At 48.9% G+C, this 20584-nt stretch overlaps 1 protein-coding gene across 1 annotated transcript; it reads right to left on the bottom strand.

Annotated features, from left to right (window-relative positions):
• Window positions 1–6843: 6843 nt before the first annotated feature.
• DUSP3 (dual specificity phosphatase 3) lies at window positions 6844–19662 on the bottom strand. The gene is made up of 3 exons (XM_003270771.4): window positions 19416–19662; window positions 15311–15537; window positions 6844–10525 (listed from the first exon to the last, which is right to left on the bottom strand). The coding sequence occupies exons 1-3, from the start codon at window positions 19538–19540 to the stop codon at window positions 10320–10322; spliced, it is 558 nt and encodes a 185-aa protein (XP_003270819.1). The 5' UTR covers window positions 19541–19662; the 3' UTR covers window positions 6844–10319.
• Between the last annotated feature and the right edge of the window lie 922 nt (window positions 19663–20584).

The raw sequence follows: 20584 nt of genomic DNA, 5'->3' as shown, positions 1-20584 counted from the left end.
CCAACAAATGGCCCAAGGGGTGTCTGTTTGACCCCCATAGACCCAGTCAGAGGCAAAAAGATGCTTTTAAAGAAATCCCATTGGTCCCAACTCCACAAGTCTCAGCATTCATTGTCCTAACCAAGAAAGCCTCTCTTGGTATTCTCTGGAAGGCAAGAGAGAGAACTAGAGGGCAAGAGCAAAGGTGCCAACTTGGGAGAGGGGGCAGGATTCTGGTTACAAATCGAGGATGTGCTGGTCACTCAGGCTCCCATGATGGAGAGCACAGAGGAAATCCCAGCTCATGCTCCTCAGGGATCCTGTGCACTGTGACAGGCACTTCGGAGCCAGGGCACTCACTGTGGCTCGAAGGGTGATGTGCTGAAGACAGTCATTTCCCCAACCAGGCTGTGTGTGCGAGAAGACAACACCAAACTGCTTTCCTTAGCAAAAGCCACATCCAGCATTTTTAGTGCTGACATTTTATTTTCTTGTCTTCCAGCTGGTTACATTTTTCAAAAACAGTTTTGAGTCCTGTATGGAAAGCTTCATTGGTGCACACCACAGGATGTGTTCCATGAAGCCATCCCAGGACCAACTGGTCACAAAGAAGCTAAGAGAAATTGCTGCCTTGGCCTTGCATATAATGAGCCACACAGGGCCAGAGGCGGGGGGCGGGGTGGAGCAGGTAGAGGCATGGGGGAGAAGGGTTCACACCTGAGGTGCAAGAAGAGAAAGGAGGGCCAGAGGAATCTTTCACTGAAGACAGATTGTTTGAGGACAAGCAGCTCCTGTGAAGAGGCTGCCCAGATCCTCCTGGTATTTTAACTGGGCAATGAATCAGTATGCCCCACCTGCAGAGCCTCTGCAAGCCCTCTGCCACCTGCCTCAACTTGCAAGTCGCTGTGTCCATCTGCAGCCGACTGTCCTCCTTTCCATCATCCATCATCCGACACATGAATGCAGCTGCTCTGACAGTTTTACAAGCCAGACAGAAGCCCCGTCAGGAAGGGCCCTCTCTGATACCTGCTTCCTAAGTCAGTTTCCTTCAGGGCAGATGAAAACAGCTGTGGCCATTGTTGGGGGTGATCTATCTCTCCCAGCAGAGCCGGTAGTGTTGTGAGAAGCTGGCCCTCCGCGCCCCCTCCCCTTGTCTATGACCCTCCAGCCTCTTTTTCCCTTACTCTGGAATGTGGACTGTTAACCCTCTCGTGGCCAGACGACTGCCTTCTCGCAATGGACTTGGGAGAGAGCAGTTCTGATGCCTGGGTTCCTTGAGCAGGTAGGATGGATGCTTACAGCCCCACCTGCTGTTGGGAGCGGCTGGACCATCTGCATTAAAGAGGCAGTGGGATTCATCCCTGGAACGCGTCTGCCACCTGCTGGAGACAAAAGGAGGGGTGACTGCAGGATGGCAAGGCTCAGGACCGGACGTGATTTCCTTTCTTTTCCTTTCCTTATTTGGAAGTGAAGTAATATTAAACGGAAAAAGAGAATCCAGTGGACTTGAACCTCTAAATGATCTCTACCCCTCTGAATGGCTCAGCGAGAACCTGCTGTGACTCTTCTGCCGTTTCATTTAATGTTAAGTCATTGACAACTCTTTATTTTTACTCAGTCCATGAACTTGTCATTGTTCACAGTATTCCCTGGAATTAAACCCCAGGGTTTTAGCTGATTCCTATTGTGAGTAGTTTAGGTTATTTCCTTTTTTTTTTTTTTTTCCTATTTTCAGCAAGGCTGCTATGAACATCCTTGTACCGCTGAATTTTTTTTTTTTTTTTTTTTTTTTGGCAGATTCTCTCTCTGGCCCAGGCTGGAGTGCAGTGGCACAATCTTGGCTCACCGCAACCTCCACCTCCTGGGTTCAAGCAATTCTCCTGCCTCAGCCTCCCAAGTAGCTGGGATTACAGGAATGCACCACCATGCCCGACTAATTTTGTATTTTTAGTAGAGATGGGGTTTCTCCATGTCAGTCAGGCTGGTCTTGAACTTCTGACCTCAGGTGATCTGCCCGACTCGGCCTCCCAAGGTGCTGGGATTAGAGGTGTGAGCCACCACGCCCGGCCTCGGAGTCATTTTTTAAATTAAAATTTTTTAATTTGGATATAATTGTAAATTTAAATATAAGAAATAAATTAAAGCCTGGGCAACATGGTGAGACCTAGTCTCTACAAAAAATTTAAAAATTAGCTGGGCATGGGGTCGCATGCCTGTGGTCTCGGCTACTCGGGAGGCTGAGGTGAGAGGATCACTTGCGGTTGAGGTCGAGGCTGCAGTGAGCCATACTTGTGCCACTGCACTCCAGCCTGGATGACAGAGTGAGACCCTGTCTCAAAAAATTTAAAAAAAAAAAAGAAAATACAGACTCCGTGTATCCTTCATCCAGTTTCCCACAGCAATAACACCTTGCGAAACGATAGGACAATATCACAACTAGGATATTGATACTGACACAATTTACCAATCTTACCCACATCTCCCGTGGTTTAACCTATACTGTGTGTATGCACACGCATTCACATGTGTGTATACTTAGTTCTATGCAATCTTGTCACGGGTAAATTTGGGGATTCACCACAGTCAAGATAAAGCACAGCTCTGTGACCACAAGTCTTTCTCCTGTTGCCCACCTCCTTCCCTCCTTTTCCCTCCCTCCCACAACTAACCCCTGGCAACTACTCATCTAATCTCCATTTCTGTCATTTTTTTTTTCACTTCAAAATTGTTACATAAATGCGGCCGGGTGTGGTGGCTCACTCATGTAATCCCAGCACTTTGGGAAGCCGAGGAAGGCAGATCACTTGAGGTCAGGAGTTCGAGACCAGCCTGGCCAACATGGTGAAACCCTGTCTCTACTAAAAATACAAAAATTAGCTGGGCATGGTGGTGCACACCTGTAATCCCAGCTACTTGGGAAGCTAAGGCAAGAGAATCGCTTGAACTCAGGAGGCGGAAGTTGCAGTGAGTTGAGATCACGCCGCTGTGTTCCAGCCTGGGTGACAGAGTGAGACTGTCTCCAAAAAAAAAAAAAAAGTTATATAAATGGAATCAATTAGCGTGTAGCCTTTGGGGATTTTTTTTTTCACTCAGCATTATTTCCATTATCCAAGTTGTACATATCAGTAACATGTTCCTTTTTCTTTTTTTTGGCTGAGTAGTATTCCACAAAGTTAAAAAAAAAAACTTTAGAGTTATTTCTAGAAGTGAATGCTGTGTCTGAGGGAGTGTGAAGAGTTTGGTGGGTCTGATGAGGGTATTGCAGGGCTGTTTTCCAGAAAACTCAGCCCAGTCCCCACCCTCACCAGCAAAATAGAGGCTCCCATAGGCGGCACTTTGATGAGGCTGCCGTAACTAAGTACCGCAAACTGGGTGGCATAAACAACAGAAGTCGTCTCACAGAGCTGGAGGTGAGGAGTGCAAGTTCAAGACATTGGCAGAGTTGGTTCCTTCGAGGACAGTGAGAAAGTCCTTTTACCTGCCTTCTGCTGGCTGCTGACAAGCTTTGGCATTCACTGGCTTGCAGAAGCGTCACCCCCAATCCCTGCCTTCATCTTCACATGGTGTTCTCTCTGTGTTTGAATTTTCCCTTTTTTCTAAGGATGTCAGGCATATTCGATTAGGCCCAGCCTAATGACCTCATCTTAACGAATTATATCTGTAATAGCTCTATTTCCAAATAAGGTCATATTCTCAGGTACTGCGACTTAGGACTTCAATATATGCATTTGGGAGGAATGCAGTTCAACCCATAAACAAGACGGTCAACACTGGGTTTGGGCTGTTGATTTTTTTTTCTTTTTTTGAGACAGTCTCGCTCTGTCGCCCAGGTGGGAGTGCAGTGGTGTGATCTTGGCTCATGTAACCTCCACCTCCTGGGTTCAAGCAATTCTCCTGCCTCACCCTCCTAAGTAGCTGGGACTACAGACTCCTGCCACCACACCCGGCTAATTTTTGCTTTTTTTTTTTTTTTTTGTAGAGATGGGGTTTCACCATGTTGGCCAGGCTGGTCTTGAACTCCTGACCTCAGGTGTTCCCACAATCCCACAAAGTGCTGGGATTGCAGGCGGGAGCCACCGCACCCAGCTGATTTTTTTAAACATTGAATTTAATAGTTGAACCTTAATTTCTAGAAAAGCTGCTTTTCCATGTGATTATTTACTAGCTTTTATTTCTATCGAGTTGCTTCTTCTCATATTCACTTGCCAAACATTTCATAAAACAAGGGGGACATGCACCTCCCCTCTCCAGGAGCTCGCATACCATGGAAGAAATAATTTCTGCATCCAAACAACTCCACTACCAGATGGAAGGTGATCAATGCCACTGAAAATAAGGTTCAGATGCTTTTTTCTAAAAAAACTTTATTTTTTTTCTGGAGCACTTTTAGGTTCACAGCAAAGCTGAGTGGATGGTACAGAGATTTCTCACTTACGTCCTGTGCCCACACATGTACAGCTGCCCCTGTTATCAATATCCCGCCACCAGAGTGGTGCATTTGCTATGGTTAATGAGCCTACATGACACATCATTATCACCTGAAGTCCATGGTTTACATCACAGCACTAGTGTTGTACATCCTATGGCTTTGGACAAATGTATAATGACATACATCTTCCATTATAGTATCACACAGATGGGCAGTATTTTCATTGTCCAAAAAAACTATGTGCTCTGCCTATTCATACTTCCCCAACTTTCCCTAACCCCTGGCAACCACTGATCTTTTTACTGTACCTTTACTTTTGCCTTTTCCAGGATGTCATATAGAGTTGGAATATACCCATACATAGTCTTTTCAGATTGGCTTCTTTAACTTAGTAATATTCATTTGGGGTTCCTCCATGTCTTTTCATGGCATGAACAGCTTATTTTTTTTTTTAGCACTGAGTAATACTCCATCGTCTTGATGTTATCACAGTTTATCTAGTCACCTACTGTCATCTACTGAAGGACATCTTGGTTGCTTGCAAGTTCTGGCAATTATTAATAAAGGTGGTATAAACATTTTGTACAGGTTTTTTGTTTTGTTTTGTTTTAAGACGGAGTCTCACTCTGTCTCTCAGGCTGGAGTGCAGTGCCGTGATCTCAGCTTACTGCAACCTCCGCCTCCTGGGTTCAAGTGATTCTCCTGCCTCAGCCTCCCGAGTAGGTGGGATTACAGGTGAGCATCACCACGCCTGGCTAATTTTTGTATTTTTAGTAGAGAAGGGGTTTCCCCATGTTGGCCAGGATGGTCTCGAACTCCTAACCTCAAGTGATCTGCCCACCTCAGCCTCCCAAAGCGTTGGGATTACAGGCATGAGCCACAATGCCCAGCTGTGTGCAGGTTTTTATATGAACATTAAGTTTTCAAATCATTTGAATAAATACCAAGGAGCATGACTGCTGGATTGTGCAATAAAAGTATGTGTAGTTTTGCAAGAAACTAAACTGCAAACTGTCCTCCAAAGTGTCTGTACCATTTTGCATTCCCCACTGAAACAAAGAGTTCCTGTTGTTCCACATCCTCACCAGATGCATTTTTTCAAAAGGACAATTTTCTTATTGGCCTTCAAAGGATAGAACAATCTCTTTCCCCTGGGGAGGATCTGGGATCCTTATGGTAAGATGTGGCATTTGGACCAGACTTTGAATGACAGGCCAAATTTGGAAAGTATATTATGCTCCTTTGACTCCTTGGGATCATAGAATCTTTGACCTGGAAGGAATCTCAAAGGTCATCTGGTTTCATTCTCTACCTGGTTCTGGAGGAGGCCCCTATCTCTAATTAATGGAAACTGAGGATTCTCCTTATTGGCTGCATTTTAAAACAGATTTTGCTCCTGCTGGTAGGTGGTAAAAAGGAAATATCTGGATTGGGAGGGCAAACTTCTGCTTTTAGGCAGTAGCCTGCATTGAGGGACGTCCAAATCACCTTGTCTTTATTTACACATCCATACACAATGGAATGCTATGTAGCTGTTAAGATGAAGGGGGTAGAACAATAAAAACAATAGCCATAATATAAGCTAAGCAAAACAAACAGCAAAGCAGAGATATCTCTGTATATACAGATGTATGCACACGCGTGCTCTTATATATGCTTGACATTTTCCTTTAAGGATATGATGCTTATGGGGAGAGAGATTGAAGGAGCAAGTGACTCACTTTTCCGTGTAAGCCTTTTGCATTGTTTCAGTGTATTACTATGTACATATAGTATTATTTTTAATGAAAATTTTTTTTAAATTATACTTAAAAATTTTTACCTGTTTTATATTTTAGTGCTCTGCCTTAAGATTTTGTGTAGAACCCTAAAGATTATGTTGTCAGAGGCCTGACAATATTTGCTTCATGTGATAGAGGGAATGGGAACCTTGAGAGGCTTTCTCTGCCCAGACTTCTGTCTGGGAGAAAAGGCACCCACTTTCTCTAAGGTTTTTTATTCAAAGGAACATAGCACCAATAGTGGAATTTAAGGCATCTGGGGGAAGGGGATATGTTTAGGGACTGTTCATTTGCAGGATCACTCAAATCTCAAAATGCCACCCAGTCATCACGTGAGGCTACCTTGAGATGAACACCCTAGTCCCCTGCTTTCTTAGAAGCACAAATCTTACCTCCTTCATTCAGTACCATCAGGGCCATTCTACCTAAGAATATTCCTACCAGAACATTTCTGGTACTGGAGAGGTGTTCATCAATATCGACTGCATAAACAGTGCCATCATGGAACCTATAACTAGCTCAGAACGGCTATGTTTTAGATGATTATTTTTAAAAAGTTAGAAATAGCAAATATAAAAGCTAAGCCCAAACAAAAAAAGCTAAGCATAAAAACGTAAAAGAAAATCAACTGTGATAAGAAGGACAAAAAAACAATACCTTTGTAATGTAAGACATTTATTTTGGCTAAAGTTTTGGTGTTTTAACACTGATTTGTGATACAATGGACATTAAACTTCCTTTAAAAAAGAAAAAAACAATTTGGTAGCTCTCCCTTTTCTGTCCAGAAAATTCACTCTTTCACAATCAAATTACCCTAAAATTTGGCGGAGTTAAGAGGCAAGAAAAGTTAAGCTTCCAACCAATCTGTTCTCTCAACCTGAAATGTGTTCTATTTCCAATCGGGATAAAACCTTGACTTGCAAGGACCACCACGGTTAGCCCTTCAGTGATTCCTGACACCAGTTCTGTGAAAAAGAAAATTTCCTGCGAGAAAAGCTCATGTCTTCATATTGAAGATCAGTGCTTTTTTTTTTTTTCTTTAAAACAGTAGCATCTTAACTTGTGGCACAAAAGGCACCAACATTCCCTTTCCGAACCATCCATCACCATGGGTGGAAGGCAGCGCCACCTGCTGGCCATCATTATGACTCACATACCCATAATTTCTTTGCGGTGCTGAATTCCAAGTGGGGATTATTAGAGACCCCTCAGAGTCAAAAGGGACCTTAGAGGTCTTCTAGATGAGTCCCTTCACTTGTAGGTGGTGGTTTCTGGATAACTCAGAGTGGCAGGGACACAGACCAGCCTGTGGAAAGGTATACTGCTTTAAGATTGAGAAGAAAACCATTTGGCGCTCTAATTTTGCCTGGATGGTGCTCTGTCAGTCAAAGAAAGGGAACAGGTCTGGGGAGGGGGTAAGGGCACCCTGAGTTCCTGTTCCATCACTTCCCAGGCAGTAGAAGGCTGTCCAGGAACAGCTCCCATCCACAACTGGGCATGTGTTGGCTCTTACACAAGAGACTTATTTTACTTGAAGAACTAAGAGCTAAATCTCGTTAAGTAAATACGGGGTTTTGGGGGTGAAGGACTATCAAGAAATCCCAAGTTATCAGCATAAAAGTAGTCCCAAAGTAAAGGCAGTAATTCTCCCAATGGCCTTTTCTCCCTCATGCCCCCACAGAGACTTTCGAGAGGTCCTAGTTAGCCAGCCACACCAACCTGCTGTGTTCACGTAAGTAGCTGTGACCACTGCCTGGGCATGGGAGGGAAGCCCCAGCCCCAGCTCCCTAGCCTTTTCCAGGAGCAGAGCAGAGAGCTCTACTTAGGGGTGCTACATCCCACCTGGAGAAAGAGCTGCACATTCTAGCCTATGAGGGACCCACCCTTTTTACTTGCTTCTCCGGGGCTGGATCGAGGGCATGTGCAGTACACCTGGAAATCCCAGGGAGCCCCCTTCTTTTGAAAGAGTATCGTATGAAAGAATCCAGCTTCAGGGAGCAGCAAACCCAAAATCTTGCCCAGTTCCACCTTATACAGCTGGACAACCCTGGGGGCCAGGCCCTTAATCATTCTGAACCTCAGTTCGTTTTTTAAAAAAGGTCACAATACAAGAACAAGCTCTACTAACTTTATAGGGTTATTGTGAGGTTCAAGTTAGATTAAGTTGGAAGGCTACCTGGAAGCTGTGCAGTGAGGTACCCAGTTTAGAGGATGGCCATTTCACTTAGGTGGGTTTATCTGGACACCGTTCTCACTATCTAGAGAAGAAGACACATACTGGTTGCTCAGGGCTGCTGTGGTCACAGAGAAAAGCGGACAGCAAGTGACCAGGCTGTGACCATACAGCAGGGCTGCTCCTGTATGATCAGAGACCTTCACAGCCAGGAGTGAGGCCTTAACGCCACACCTGCTTCTCCGTGTCCCAGCCAGGAGCTCTTGGCCAACTCTGAAAAAGGCACATTCCCTACCTTGGCATATTAACACTGCCTGAATTTAAATGTAAAACTGAGTTGTAAATAGTCAACAAAAGTCCCTGATATTTCTTTCATTTTGGGTAAGACTCCTTCACAAGGCCTTGCAAGCAATCCTACCATGAATTCAGTCTTCTGGCAGCGTGATACACCCACCAGAACAATGCCCTATATCTATTTGGTGCTCAAAAAGTGTTTAATTTCTTAAACTTTTATCAGACACCTATGTGCAAGGTGCGGGGGGCATGGCTGAGGAACTTCTCTTTGCCCAGAGTGACCCTGAAGATAAATAGCATCACAATCACTTTCCATAATAACAATAATGTAAAATCCTAACGAGACTGTGTTTAAAACAAAACTCTTATATTCTGGCAAATGTGCATACGCATGTGAGGGCTAGTGCATTCCAATATCATCCTTTGAAAGTCTTTTGAAAGGTTTATCGTGTTTGGTTTTTTTTGCTCTACCACCAATAGAGGATCCATTTGGACACTCCGCCATGTCTCATGTCTGCCTGGCTGAGTCACTTCAGGGATCCTGTGCTGGCTGGCACCAAAGAGCTGTAAGAGCCACTTGCAATGGGCAGGGTGTGTGCCTGGGACCTTTCACTTCCCTGCTCATCTTCTGGCCGCGTTTCTGAGAGGCACACACCCCACACACACCCATGCACACACGCTGTAATTAGCCAACTTCCTCCTTCTGTTCTTGGAATAGCAACCGAGACAAAAAGCAGTTAGCACGAGTGGCTTGGGCTTGCCAACACTATAATTCAGGACAAAACCCTTGTAATTCTCCAAATGGTGGGGTTTTTAAATAGGCTGGACTTCAACACCCTGTTTTCTAAAAAAGAAAAAAAAAAAAAAAAGCATGCCCAAGGCATCGCTCTTCTCAAAAACGAAGTGACTGAGATAAGGTCGAAGGGAAATATCCCAGAGCAGCAGATTCTGAACTCAAGGCTTCCAAAGATTCACATTTTGAAAACTCTATGGATTTAGGAGGGTTCCCCAGGTTTGCCCACACAAGGCCTCTTTGTGTAGGGACCATTTATCCCAAGGAAATCATCCAAATGCAGCCTTGCTGTGGGAATCTCCATCCACTAATAACTGACGGACACCCCCGCCCCAGCTTCGGACCTCAAGACGTGAGAGGGCTGCCTATGCACAGGGTGTGGAAGGCTGTGGGGACAGTTTGGGGCACAGACATGGTGGGGAGAGTGGCCTGCATTTGCATAGTTCCTTTACTAGGGCTCAAGGTGTTGAGGTCCCCACTCAAGAGAGGATTCGGGAGTTGGGGAAGGGAGGTCATGAGGGACCTCTGTGAGCATCCTAGGCCTTACGCTTCCACACACCTCCCGCCCTGGGCCATCGGGAAGCATGCAGGCCACAGGCCTTCCCCCTCTGAGCCCCCCTCTCAGAGAAAAGACATCATAAGTTACAGAAACAGGACAACTGGGGAGCAAGGACGCCCCCCTTGGCAAGCTTCTTTACGTGCTCCCCAGGGTGGGGAAAGTGGCCCAGGACTGTGTTGGGACAGATTTGTAGACAAGTGCCTTGTGATACTGGGAGCAGGGTACAGTGTGTTTCCTAAACATGGCAGCTCGGGACACCTTTGCCCACGGCCTGCCCCGCGGACCTCTTGAGCAGAGGCAGCGGGGGTGCCCTAGGGTTTCAACTTCCCCTCCTTGGCTAGTCTGTCATTGAGCTGGCAGAGCTGGGCCAGGAAGCCATCGTTGGGGCCAATCTCACGGTTCTGCCTCACGATGCTCAGGGCAGACTTGACGTCCATCTTCTGCCGCATCATGAGGTAGGCGATAACTAGTGTTGGGGAGCGGCTGTAACCTTCCCGGCAGTGGACGAGCACCCGGCCTGTAAGAAACAAGGGAGACGCGGTGAGCTGGGGGCGTCCCATCACACCGTGGCGGTGGTCAAGACTCTTCTGTGAAGTGCCACTTAAAAGCACGATGTCACGCCACTGTGTGCCCGCCAGAATGGCTAAAATGAAAAGGATGGAAAACCCAACTGCTGGTGAAGATATGGGGCAACTGGAACTCTTCTGCGTGGCTGGGGGAGGTGGGGCGTGAATCGGCACAACCACTTTGGAAAGCTGTGCGGTATCTCCTCAAGCTGAACATGTGCATCCCCTCTGGCCCAGCAATCCCACTCCCAGGCCCAGGACCGATAGAGATATGCATTCACATTCATGAACCTGGGCCAGAATGTTCATAGGCAGCACTGTACATCATGGCCCGCAGTTAGAAACCCCCAAAAGCCCACCCACAGTAGAAAGGATAAATACAAAGAATGACCAGCCTGCCACTTAGCAGAAGCAACACGGAGGCAGCACACAGATATGAGGTGGATGAGCCCACAGAGTAGGAAAGCGGGCAAAACCCATCTGTGCTGTCAGAAGCCTGCAAGGGGCTGGGCACGGTGGCTCACGCCTGTAATCCCAGCATTTTGGGAGGCCAAGGCAAGTGGATCACAAGGTCAGGAGTTCGAGACCAGACTGGCTAACGTAGTGAAACCCCGTCTCTACTAAAGATACAAAAAATAGCTGGGTGTGGTGGCGTGAGCCTATAATCCCAACTACTCAGGAGGCTGAGGCCAGAGAATTGCTTGAACCTGGGAGGCAGAGGTTGCGGTGAGCTGAGATTGTGCCATTGCACTCCAGCCTGAGTGACAGAGTGAGACTCTGTCTCAAAAAAAAAAAAAAAAAAAAAAGCCTGCATGGCAGAGGCTCTGGGAGCTGGGGATGGGGGTGGTGGAGCATAGAGACTGGGGGTGCTTTCCAGGGTGCTGGTAGTGTTTTGTTTCTTTTTTTTTTTTTGGAAATGGAGTTTCGTTCTTGTTGCCCAGGCTGGAGTGCAGCGGCGCAATCTTAGCTCACTTCAACCTCCGCCTCCCGGGTTCAAGCAATTCTCCTGCCTCAGCCTCCCGAGTAGCTGGGACTACAGGCGCCCGCCACCATGCCCGGCTAATTTTTTTGTATCTTTTAGTAGAGATGGGGTTATTTTAATATAGTGTGTGTGTGCGTGTATATATATATGTGTGTGTGTATATATATAGACACCATCTCTCAATATCCACAGGGGAGATTGGTTCCAGAACCTCCTGCAGATACCCAAATCCACAGATGCTCAAGTCCCTGATTATAAAATGACATATATGCAAATAACCTCTGCACAGCACATCCTCCCCTATACTTTAAATCATCTCCAGATGACTTACGATACCCAAGACAATGTAAACATTTATTAGACTATATCATCTAGAGAATAATGACAAGAAAAAAAGTCTGTACATGTTCAGTACAGACATAACATCTTTTTATGTTGTTTTTAATATTTTTCAGACTGCGGTTAGTTGAATCCACAGATGTGGAACCCACGGATATGGAGGACCGACTGTATATTCTATTGGTTCTGTTTTTTCTAGAGAATCCTGACCGATACACTGGTTATTAACTCATGATCCACCTAACCTCAAGGTGCCTCAGTTTTCTTATCTGGCCAATAGTACCCATTGCACAAGGTGGTTAGAAGATTAAAGGAGACGACACATGAATCCTATAGGTTAGCACCTGGCACCCATGTGCACTCAAAAAATGTTACCCAATACTGGGCATCCTCTGGTGGCACCTAATACACCCTCAACTACAGCAGCCCTGGTCCTGTGTCATTGCCAGACATGCGCAGATCGACTTTCCTCTCCCAGAGGACAAATTCTTTAAGAGCAAGAAATGGCCAGGCATGGTGGCTCACACCTATAATCCCAGCACGTTGGGAGGTCGAGGTGGGCGGATCCCCTGAGGTAAGGAGTTCGAGACCATCCTGGCCAACATGGCGAAACCCCGTCTCTACTAAAAATACAAAAATTAGCTCGGCATGGTTGCTCACGCCTGTAATCCCAGCTACTCAGAAGGCTTAGGCAGCAGAATCACTTGAACCCGGGAGGTGGAGGTTGCAGTGAGCCGAGATTGAGCCACTGCACTCCAGCCTGGGTAACAAGAGCGAGACTCTGTCTCAAAAAAAAAAAAGGCAAGAAATGTGGGGCATTGATTTTTGGATGCGTTACAATCTCTAGCATACACTATGTGCTCAATAAATATTTGCTGACTAGCTGAGTGAATTATTACCTACTAACACCTCTATAAGGCCATTGTTTGGCAAGGAATCTGCTAGCCCAGAGCCCAACAGAGTCTCTTCTGCTCCCAACACCCTACCCCCAAACCACCACTCTATTTTCCCAATGCCTTCCAAATTAGGAAGCAGGAGTCCTCCACTTTCTTGCCCATTCACCCTCTGGCCTGTATGCCCGAAATATTCAGAGTGGGGCTTCCCCTGCCCCACCCTAGGAATGAGACCCTCTGCAGAGCAGCCACCTCACCATCTAGAACATACTCTGCATGCCCAGTGCACACAGAGCCTACTGGGAAAGGGGCCAGTTCAACCTCCCATTCCTCTAGGCTCAGCCCAGATGCCACCTCCTCCATGAAGCCTCTCTTTGTTTTCCCAGCTGGGAGTGACTGCTCCCTCTTGAGCACCCTCAGCCATCCCACCCAGCTCTCAGTGATGGGTCCCTGGGCCCCACACACTGTCGGAGGCCAGTGTGTTTCTGTTGACTCACTTGGCCACTCATTCTTAGAAGCATTGATACTTGGTATTAGAGCCCATGGAATTCTTCATCACTTGCTCATTCATCATTTGCAGTGTACCTACTATGTACCTGATGCTACATCAGGTGCTAAGGAGACAGACAAGGAACAAAGTGGACCCAGCCTGAGGGCAGGCTTCATGGAAGAGAGGACACCATGCCAAGGACAAGGTAGAGTTTGCCAGAGGAAGGGGCAGGGAGAGGCAGAGAGAACTTTTCGGCCTGAAGACCCAGCACACCTGGACTGAGACAGGTCAAAAAAAGGGCATGTTCCTAGTTGTTTGGAAAGAGAAAACAAAGTCAGAGAGCTTGAAATTCCCTGAATGAACAACCAATTGATATAACATGAGAACAACAAAATCCTTCCCCTTCGCCCAGCCTATGTCTACACAGGGTGAGGAACTCAGTACAGCTGGAGTGGAGGGGGTGAGCAGGGTCGGGGGGTGACAGTGACCAGGAAGGACCATGAGGGGCCTGTCAGCAAAGTCTGTAGATACTCCCACAGTAAAGCTTCTCTCTGAGCCCTGATCGTGCACTGTCCAGTGGTCTAGAAAATTCTGTTTACTGGAAATCATTCAGACGGTGAGCCTGCTGGGCCCAAGAATCGTCAGTGTAGTAGAGCCAAGCCTGGGAGGAAGAGGTAAAGGGAGGAGCTGAAACAGCTAAAAGCAGAAAGGGAGAAAGGGCAAGTGGCCCAGCCTGCTCAGCTGATGTCTGCTTTGTGGCCTTCTAGGGTTTCTTGCTGGAATGCCTTGGTGACTGCCAGCGCCTTGGTAGTTCTCCTTCAGTCTTACCTTATATTTGGGGGCTACAGGAAGTGTTTTGTAAGTGGCTGGAAGATTTGGCCGGGGGGTGCTGTGGTTTGCTGACTGCCAACCTAAGCCGACCACAGCTACCCCTTTTCCCCTTGCCAGGCAGTCACGTGAATCTCTAGCCAATGAGATGTGAGGGGTGTTTCTGGGAAATGTTTTACTTGTTCTTAAAGAGAGAGACCGGGAATGGTGGCACGTGCTTGTAGTCCCAGCTACTCAGGAGGCTGAGGTGAGAGGATTGCTTGAGCCCAGGAGTTGGAGACCAGTCTAGACAACATAGCAAGACCCTGTGTCTTTAAAAAAGAGAGAGAGAGAGTGGCCAGGCACGGTGGCTCATGCCTGTAATCCCAGCACTTTGGGAGGCCGAGGCAGGTGGATCACCTGAGGTCGGGAGTTTGAGACCAGCCTGACCAACATGGTGAAACCCCATCTCTACTAAAAATACAAAATTAGCCAGGCGTGGTGGTGCGTGCCAGTAATCCCAGCTACTTGGGAGGCTGAGGCAGGAGAATTGCTTGAACCTGGGAGGTGGAGGTTGCGGTGAGCCAAGATCGCGCCACTGCACTCCAGCCTGGGCAACAAGAGTGAAACTCCATCTCGAAAAACAAAAAAAAGAGAGAGAGAAGAGGAAAAAAAGTGGGAAGAGACAGCTGCAGTGCCTCATCTGCTGTACTTTGTCCTGCTTGGATGTGGTAACCGGATCCCATCTTGGGACCATGATGGGAGCACCCAACACTGAGGTGGCAGAAGAGAGAAAGGGAAAGGGCCTGGTCCAGATGCCACCATGGAGCTGCTGAATCAAGTAGCCCCTGAATCAACCAGCCCCCATGCTCCTTCACCTCAGGACTTCTTGCCATGCACATTAACACATTAACATATCTTCCTCATCGTTACAGCTGTTTGAATGGGGGATGTGTAAGCAACTGGAAACCAACCTTCAGCCAAAGGGCAATCAAATGCAAGGACCCTGGGGCTGCCATGGTGTGAATGAGTTGCACATCCTGTGACACATGGGGCCACTTGACAGGCAGCCAGGTGAGCAGAGAGCGACCTATAGCTCTGTCATTCACCCCAGAAGATGGGAAACAAGGGGGTTTCCAAGAAGAGACCTGTTGTGGGCCTGTTTTCCAGAGGGACAGTCCGGTCAGAGCTGCCTCCCATCTTTTCCTGGCGGGAGGTCCCTTACCATTCTTTTGAGCCAAAGCCTGGTCAATGAAGTCGGCAGCCCTTTCAAAGTAAGCGCTGAGGTTGAACTCCTGTGTGTCGTTGGCCTTGATGCCCAGGTATGTGATGCCGGAGTCCTTGTAGAAGTTGGCATTGGTGTTGACATGCATGAAGGACCTGCCCTCAGCCGCGTTCAGCACATGGGTGATGCCTATTTTCTGCAGCTTGGGGATATCCTGAGCCACAGACCTGGACAGGAGACAGTGGTGGGGATGATTAACCAACCAAATGGCAGCCCCAGGGGGAGGAAGATAGAGAAGGATTTAAGCCTCTTGGCAAAGCAAGGAAACCCTCCATGCTCTGGCCCCTGCCAGCTTCTCCTGCCTCATCTTATGACCTCTTCCCTCACTCTGCCCATATCGAATTCCCAGCAGCTTCCCCAGATAGACTGGTGGTTTCATAGCCATGCTGTCCCCTCTGTCTGGAATGCTCTTTCCCACCTTCTCTGGAGAAATGCGCCCTCTCATCTTTCACAACCTCCGCAGTGTTTGTCTCCCCTCCATTCCATTTGGCCCCAAGCTCCCTAAGCTGTGGTGGGGGTGTACATAGCCAACTGGTTACAAATGGGCTCTGGAACCAGACTAACTGGGTCTGCATCCAGCCCAGGTACTAGCCAGGCAACCTTAAGCAAGCCATTTAACCTTTCTGTGCCTCAGTTTCCCTCTCTGTAAAATGGGGATAACAGTGCCTTCTCCTTGAGGTTGTTATGAGTATTAAATGGGCTATTCTGTTGACAGAGCCGGACACGGTAGTGAGCACTATGATTCTAATGCTTCATTGTGCTTCTGTGTTTAAGACATCCAGGCTGTGAGCTCCTTGAGAGAGGAACCGTGTCTGCTTTAAGTCTGTTTCCCCACCATCTGCTATAGTACCTGCTACATAGTAGGTGCTGAAGACATAAGCGGTGAAAGAGTGCAGAAGAATAAATTTGTCACGTGCCAGGCAGCCCCCTCCCTGCCCCCAGAGGGATCCTACCTGCCACATTCCACTGGCTACGTTTCCAAAGCTCTTTTGGGTGATTTAGTACTTGGGGAGTAAGTGGCCCCAACAGAACTATGGGAGGTTACAAAATAATTGATCTAAGGCCGGGTGTGGTGGCTCACACCTGTAATCCCAGCACTCTGGGAGGCCGAGGCAGGTGGATCACCTGAGGTCGGGAGTTCGGGACCAGCCTGGCCAACGTGCTGAAACCCCATCTCTACTAAAAATACAAAAGTTAGCCAGGTGTGGTGGTACATGCCTGTAATCCCAGCTACTCGGGAGGCTGAGACAGGAGAATCACTTGAACCCGGGAGGTGGAGGTTGCAGTGTGCCGACATTGTGCCATTGCCCTCTAGCCTGGGTGACAGAGTGAGACTCCATCTCGAACAATAAAATAAAATAAAATAAAAATAATAATAATAATTGGTCTGAATGGTGAAAAGGCCCCTTTATTTCATCTCACAAAACATCCCAGTCCAAATGGCAGTTTATACTTTACAAAATGCCACCTCCTATGTGATCTTGTTTGCCCACTGCGAGCAGCCCTGTGAGGAACAAGGATGGCAATATCCCTCCTTAACAGAGCTTGAACTCAGGCCCAACAGGATGGGCAGAGAGATGGGCACAGGCCCCGTGTGCTGCTGGTGGCAGATCTAGGAGAAGACCTCCTTTCTCCCGACATCCAGCCCTGCTCTATCTTCCACCTCACTCTGCCCCTCATGCCCACATCTGCTACAAAACCCCCAAGGCCTGGCACATGTGGCTCACACAGGCTCTGGCTCTGCGTTATGGGGACGTGGCTGCAGCTCTGATTTTGTTAAGGGGATGGAGCCCAAGTCCTCTTGGTGCTTGGTGCTCACTGATCCTCCCTGTTGAGGAACCCCCACACCCCTGGCCAAGTCAAGGTCAGAGGTGATTAGAGGGCAAGGGATGTATTTTCTACAGTGGCCATCAGCAATTGCCACTCTGGCTACACCAGACATGTACAACCTTGGTTTCCACTTGGGAGGTGATGACAGCTGAAAGGCCAAGCTGCCCAAGCAAGCGGGATTCCTGAGGCTAACAAGGCCTGCTTGCTGCTTGGGGCAAGAGGAAGGGTGTCTCTAGAGCTTTGCAATTCCTGAAGCCTTTGGCTGACACTGTGGGACTCTGTTTATTCCTGCTTAGGACACCGCACAAGACTGTGAAGCAGTGGCTGATAGAAAAAACACTTTGAAGAGTCACTCCCATTCATCTCCCTTCTCTAATACTTTTTTTTTTTTTTTTTTTTTTTTGAGATGGAGTTTCGCTGTTGTCACCCAGCTGGAGTGCAATGGTGCGATCTTGGCTCACCGCAACCTCCACCTCCTGGGTTCAAATGATTCTCCTGTCTCAGCCTCCCGAGTAGCTGGGATTACAGGCGCCGGCCACCACGCCCAGCTAATTTTTGTATTTTTAGTAGAGACAGGGTTTCACCATGTTGGTCAGGCTGGTCTCGAACTGCTGACCTCAGGTGATCCACCTGCCTCGGCCTCCCAAAGTGCTGGGATTACAGGCGTGAGCCACCGCGCCAGACCTCTAATACTATTAATAATTCAACATTCAAAAAATTTACTATTATCATTATTACTATCTCTACTATGAATGAACATTGTACAGTGCCTAACATAAAGCAAGTGCTCAGACTGGTGAATGAATGATGGAATGGATGCGAACTGTCCCCATGAGGCTGGGGCCTGATGGACCCCTTCTAGTTCCACGATGACCCCCATTTCCGTGGCAGTCCTTGGCAGGCTAAACAGCAGGTCATAGCGGAGGTCAGGAAATACATACATGAACAAGACAGTGACCCTGTCCTTGTAGTCCCTCACACACTCTGAGCCACCATTTCCTCCTCTGTAAAATGGGAAGAGGGTTAGTTTTGAGTTTTCAACATGCCATCCTTGGGCTGAGCCATGAAGGTTAGGATTTTGGTAACAGGGTCCTCAGAGTCTCTTGAAAATCCAACCTGAGCCTTTCCAAGGCTGTACAGGCATGCTAATCTATTCTTTCTTGTGGCTCCTATTTCACATCTCAGAATGTTAACACTGGTTCTCTCCTGCTGATTAGACATTCTTACTAGAAAAAAAATTTTTTAATTTAAATAAAAAAAAAATTTCTTACTGGCCGGGTGCGGTGGCTCACGCCTGTAATCCCAGCACTTTTGGAGGCCGAGGCGGGCGGATCACCAGGTCAGGAGTTTGAGACCAGCCTGGCCAAGAGACCAGCCTGGCCAATATAGTGAAACCCCGTCTCTACTAAAAATACAAAAATTAGCCAGGCGTGGTGGCGGGCGCCTGTAATCCCAGCTACTCGAGAGGCTAAGGCAGGAGAATTGCTTGAACCCAGGAGGCAGAGGTTGCAGTGAGCCGAGATCTCGCCTTTGCACTCCAGCCTGGGTGACAAAGCCTGGGGGTGAAAGGTCAAGAGCCTTTCTAGGTGGTGGCTCAGGTCCTTAGTGGGGGGTTATCACTGGACCGTTCTAGAATCTCCTGTAAATGAAACCACATCTGGAAGGTGGAGGCCTGGAAATCCCGGCCCAGCTCCCCGGACTCGCTCGTTTGGGGTGTTTAGTTTCCCTGATCCGGGACTGCCGGGCCAGGAAAATTCCATGCCCGAATTGTGACGTCGGCCCGTTGCCATGGCGGCGAAGGCAGACATTCCGCGGTGACCTCACTGCAGAACCAGGCAGCTGTCACATGACGCGCGGGCAGGAGACCGGCCGGGCGACCGAGGGCCACCTGTTAAGTGAACATGGTAGCCCCGACCCCGCCCAAGGCCAAGCCCCAAGCGGGTGGCGGCTGAGGACCCGGGCAGGCGCCCCCCGGGCTCCGTGCACCCCGCCACGGGAAGGGCCGCGCCCGGCCAGGCAGGGTTCCAGTTCCTTGGCCCCACGCGCGGGGGTAGGCGTCGACTCCAGCCCCCTCCCAAGCCCCCGCTGCGGCTCCCGGAGGGGCGATAGCGCCCGGGCTCCCCCAACCCAAGACTCGCGACACCCCGACCCCAGCCTCGGGTGGGCGGGGCGTCCCGAGAGGGACTGCGGGGCCGGGCTCGCGAAGGGGACTCACGCGTTGCCCACGTAGATCCGCGGGGTGACCTCGTTGCAGGGCTGGCTTGGGAGGCTGTAGCAGCCGCTGCCGTCCGAGAGCAGGTCGTTGAGATCCTGCACCGAGAGCTCGAACGAGCCCGACATGGCGGCGGCGGGGCCCTGCACGCCCGGCAGGAGCAAACGAGGCGGAGAGCGGCGAGTCAGCTGGGCGGGGGCTCGCGCCGGGAGCCGCCCCGTCCCGCCCCTGGGGCGGGCCCGCCGGGTTCCGGGAGCTGCGGAGCGCGGGCGCCGTGACGCTGGGGCCCCGCGCGCCACTCCTGGGCGCGTCCCGGAGGGAAGACGCCACAGCCCTAGAGTCTCAGGGGTCGTCGCCCCATCCCGGTCCGGATTCGGCTCGTGAGCGGCTCCCTGCTGTGGAGGCAGCACCCGGACGCTTGACAGAATCCCCGCCCCGGCCCAGCCCTGCTGGATCAGAGTGGACGTTTTACGGATCCCAGGAGGTCCCTACGAAGGTCAAAGTCTGAGAAGCCCTACTCTGGGGCGCATCTGCTTTCAACATTCATTGAGAGTCATCGTCGTGCTTAAAAGCAGGCAGGTTTGGAATTCTGAGGAATTACTTAACCTGAGCCTGTTTGCAGAAAAAAAAAAAGAGAGGGATAGTAATAGTACCTAATTCTAGGGTTGCTGGAAGGGTTAAATGTGACATTCAAAGACGGCACCCAGCACTGCATGGTGAGCACTCAATAAGTGTTGGTCCTTCATCAACAAATGCGTTGAGCACCCAGTGGGTGCTATACCCTGTGCTGGGGTGGAGATAAATCAGACTTCTGCAGTCCTTCCTGGAGCAGATGCCAGCCCACCATAAGCCACTCAGCATTTCCTGAACTCCCACTAAGTACAAAAGATAGTCTCTGTGCTGGAGGAAAACCGCCCTCCCCTACTGCCATGAAAAACTGGCAGTTCCCTTCCTGCAAAAGGGCAAATTTGGCCTTGAATTCAGGAACCCCACATCCTGAGCCCAGCCCTGCAACCAACTTGGTTCTTGAGTAACATTGCTGCTGCTGTGGTCTTCAGTTTCCTCATTTGCAAAAGGAATTGGATCAGATTATCATTAGGGTCAACTTTCTCCTCCCCCAAAACTTGTGGTCTTGCACCTTCAGGGGAGCTATTGCAGTGGAGACTACTTAG

The sequence above is a fragment of the Nomascus leucogenys genome, chromosome 19 (assembly GCF_006542625.1).
Source record: "Nomascus leucogenys isolate Asia chromosome 19, Asia_NLE_v1, whole genome shotgun sequence".
Classification (NCBI taxonomy): Eukaryota; Metazoa; Chordata; class Mammalia; order Primates; family Hylobatidae; genus Nomascus; species Nomascus leucogenys.
This window is presented reverse-complemented; position numbering and strand designations above follow the sequence as displayed.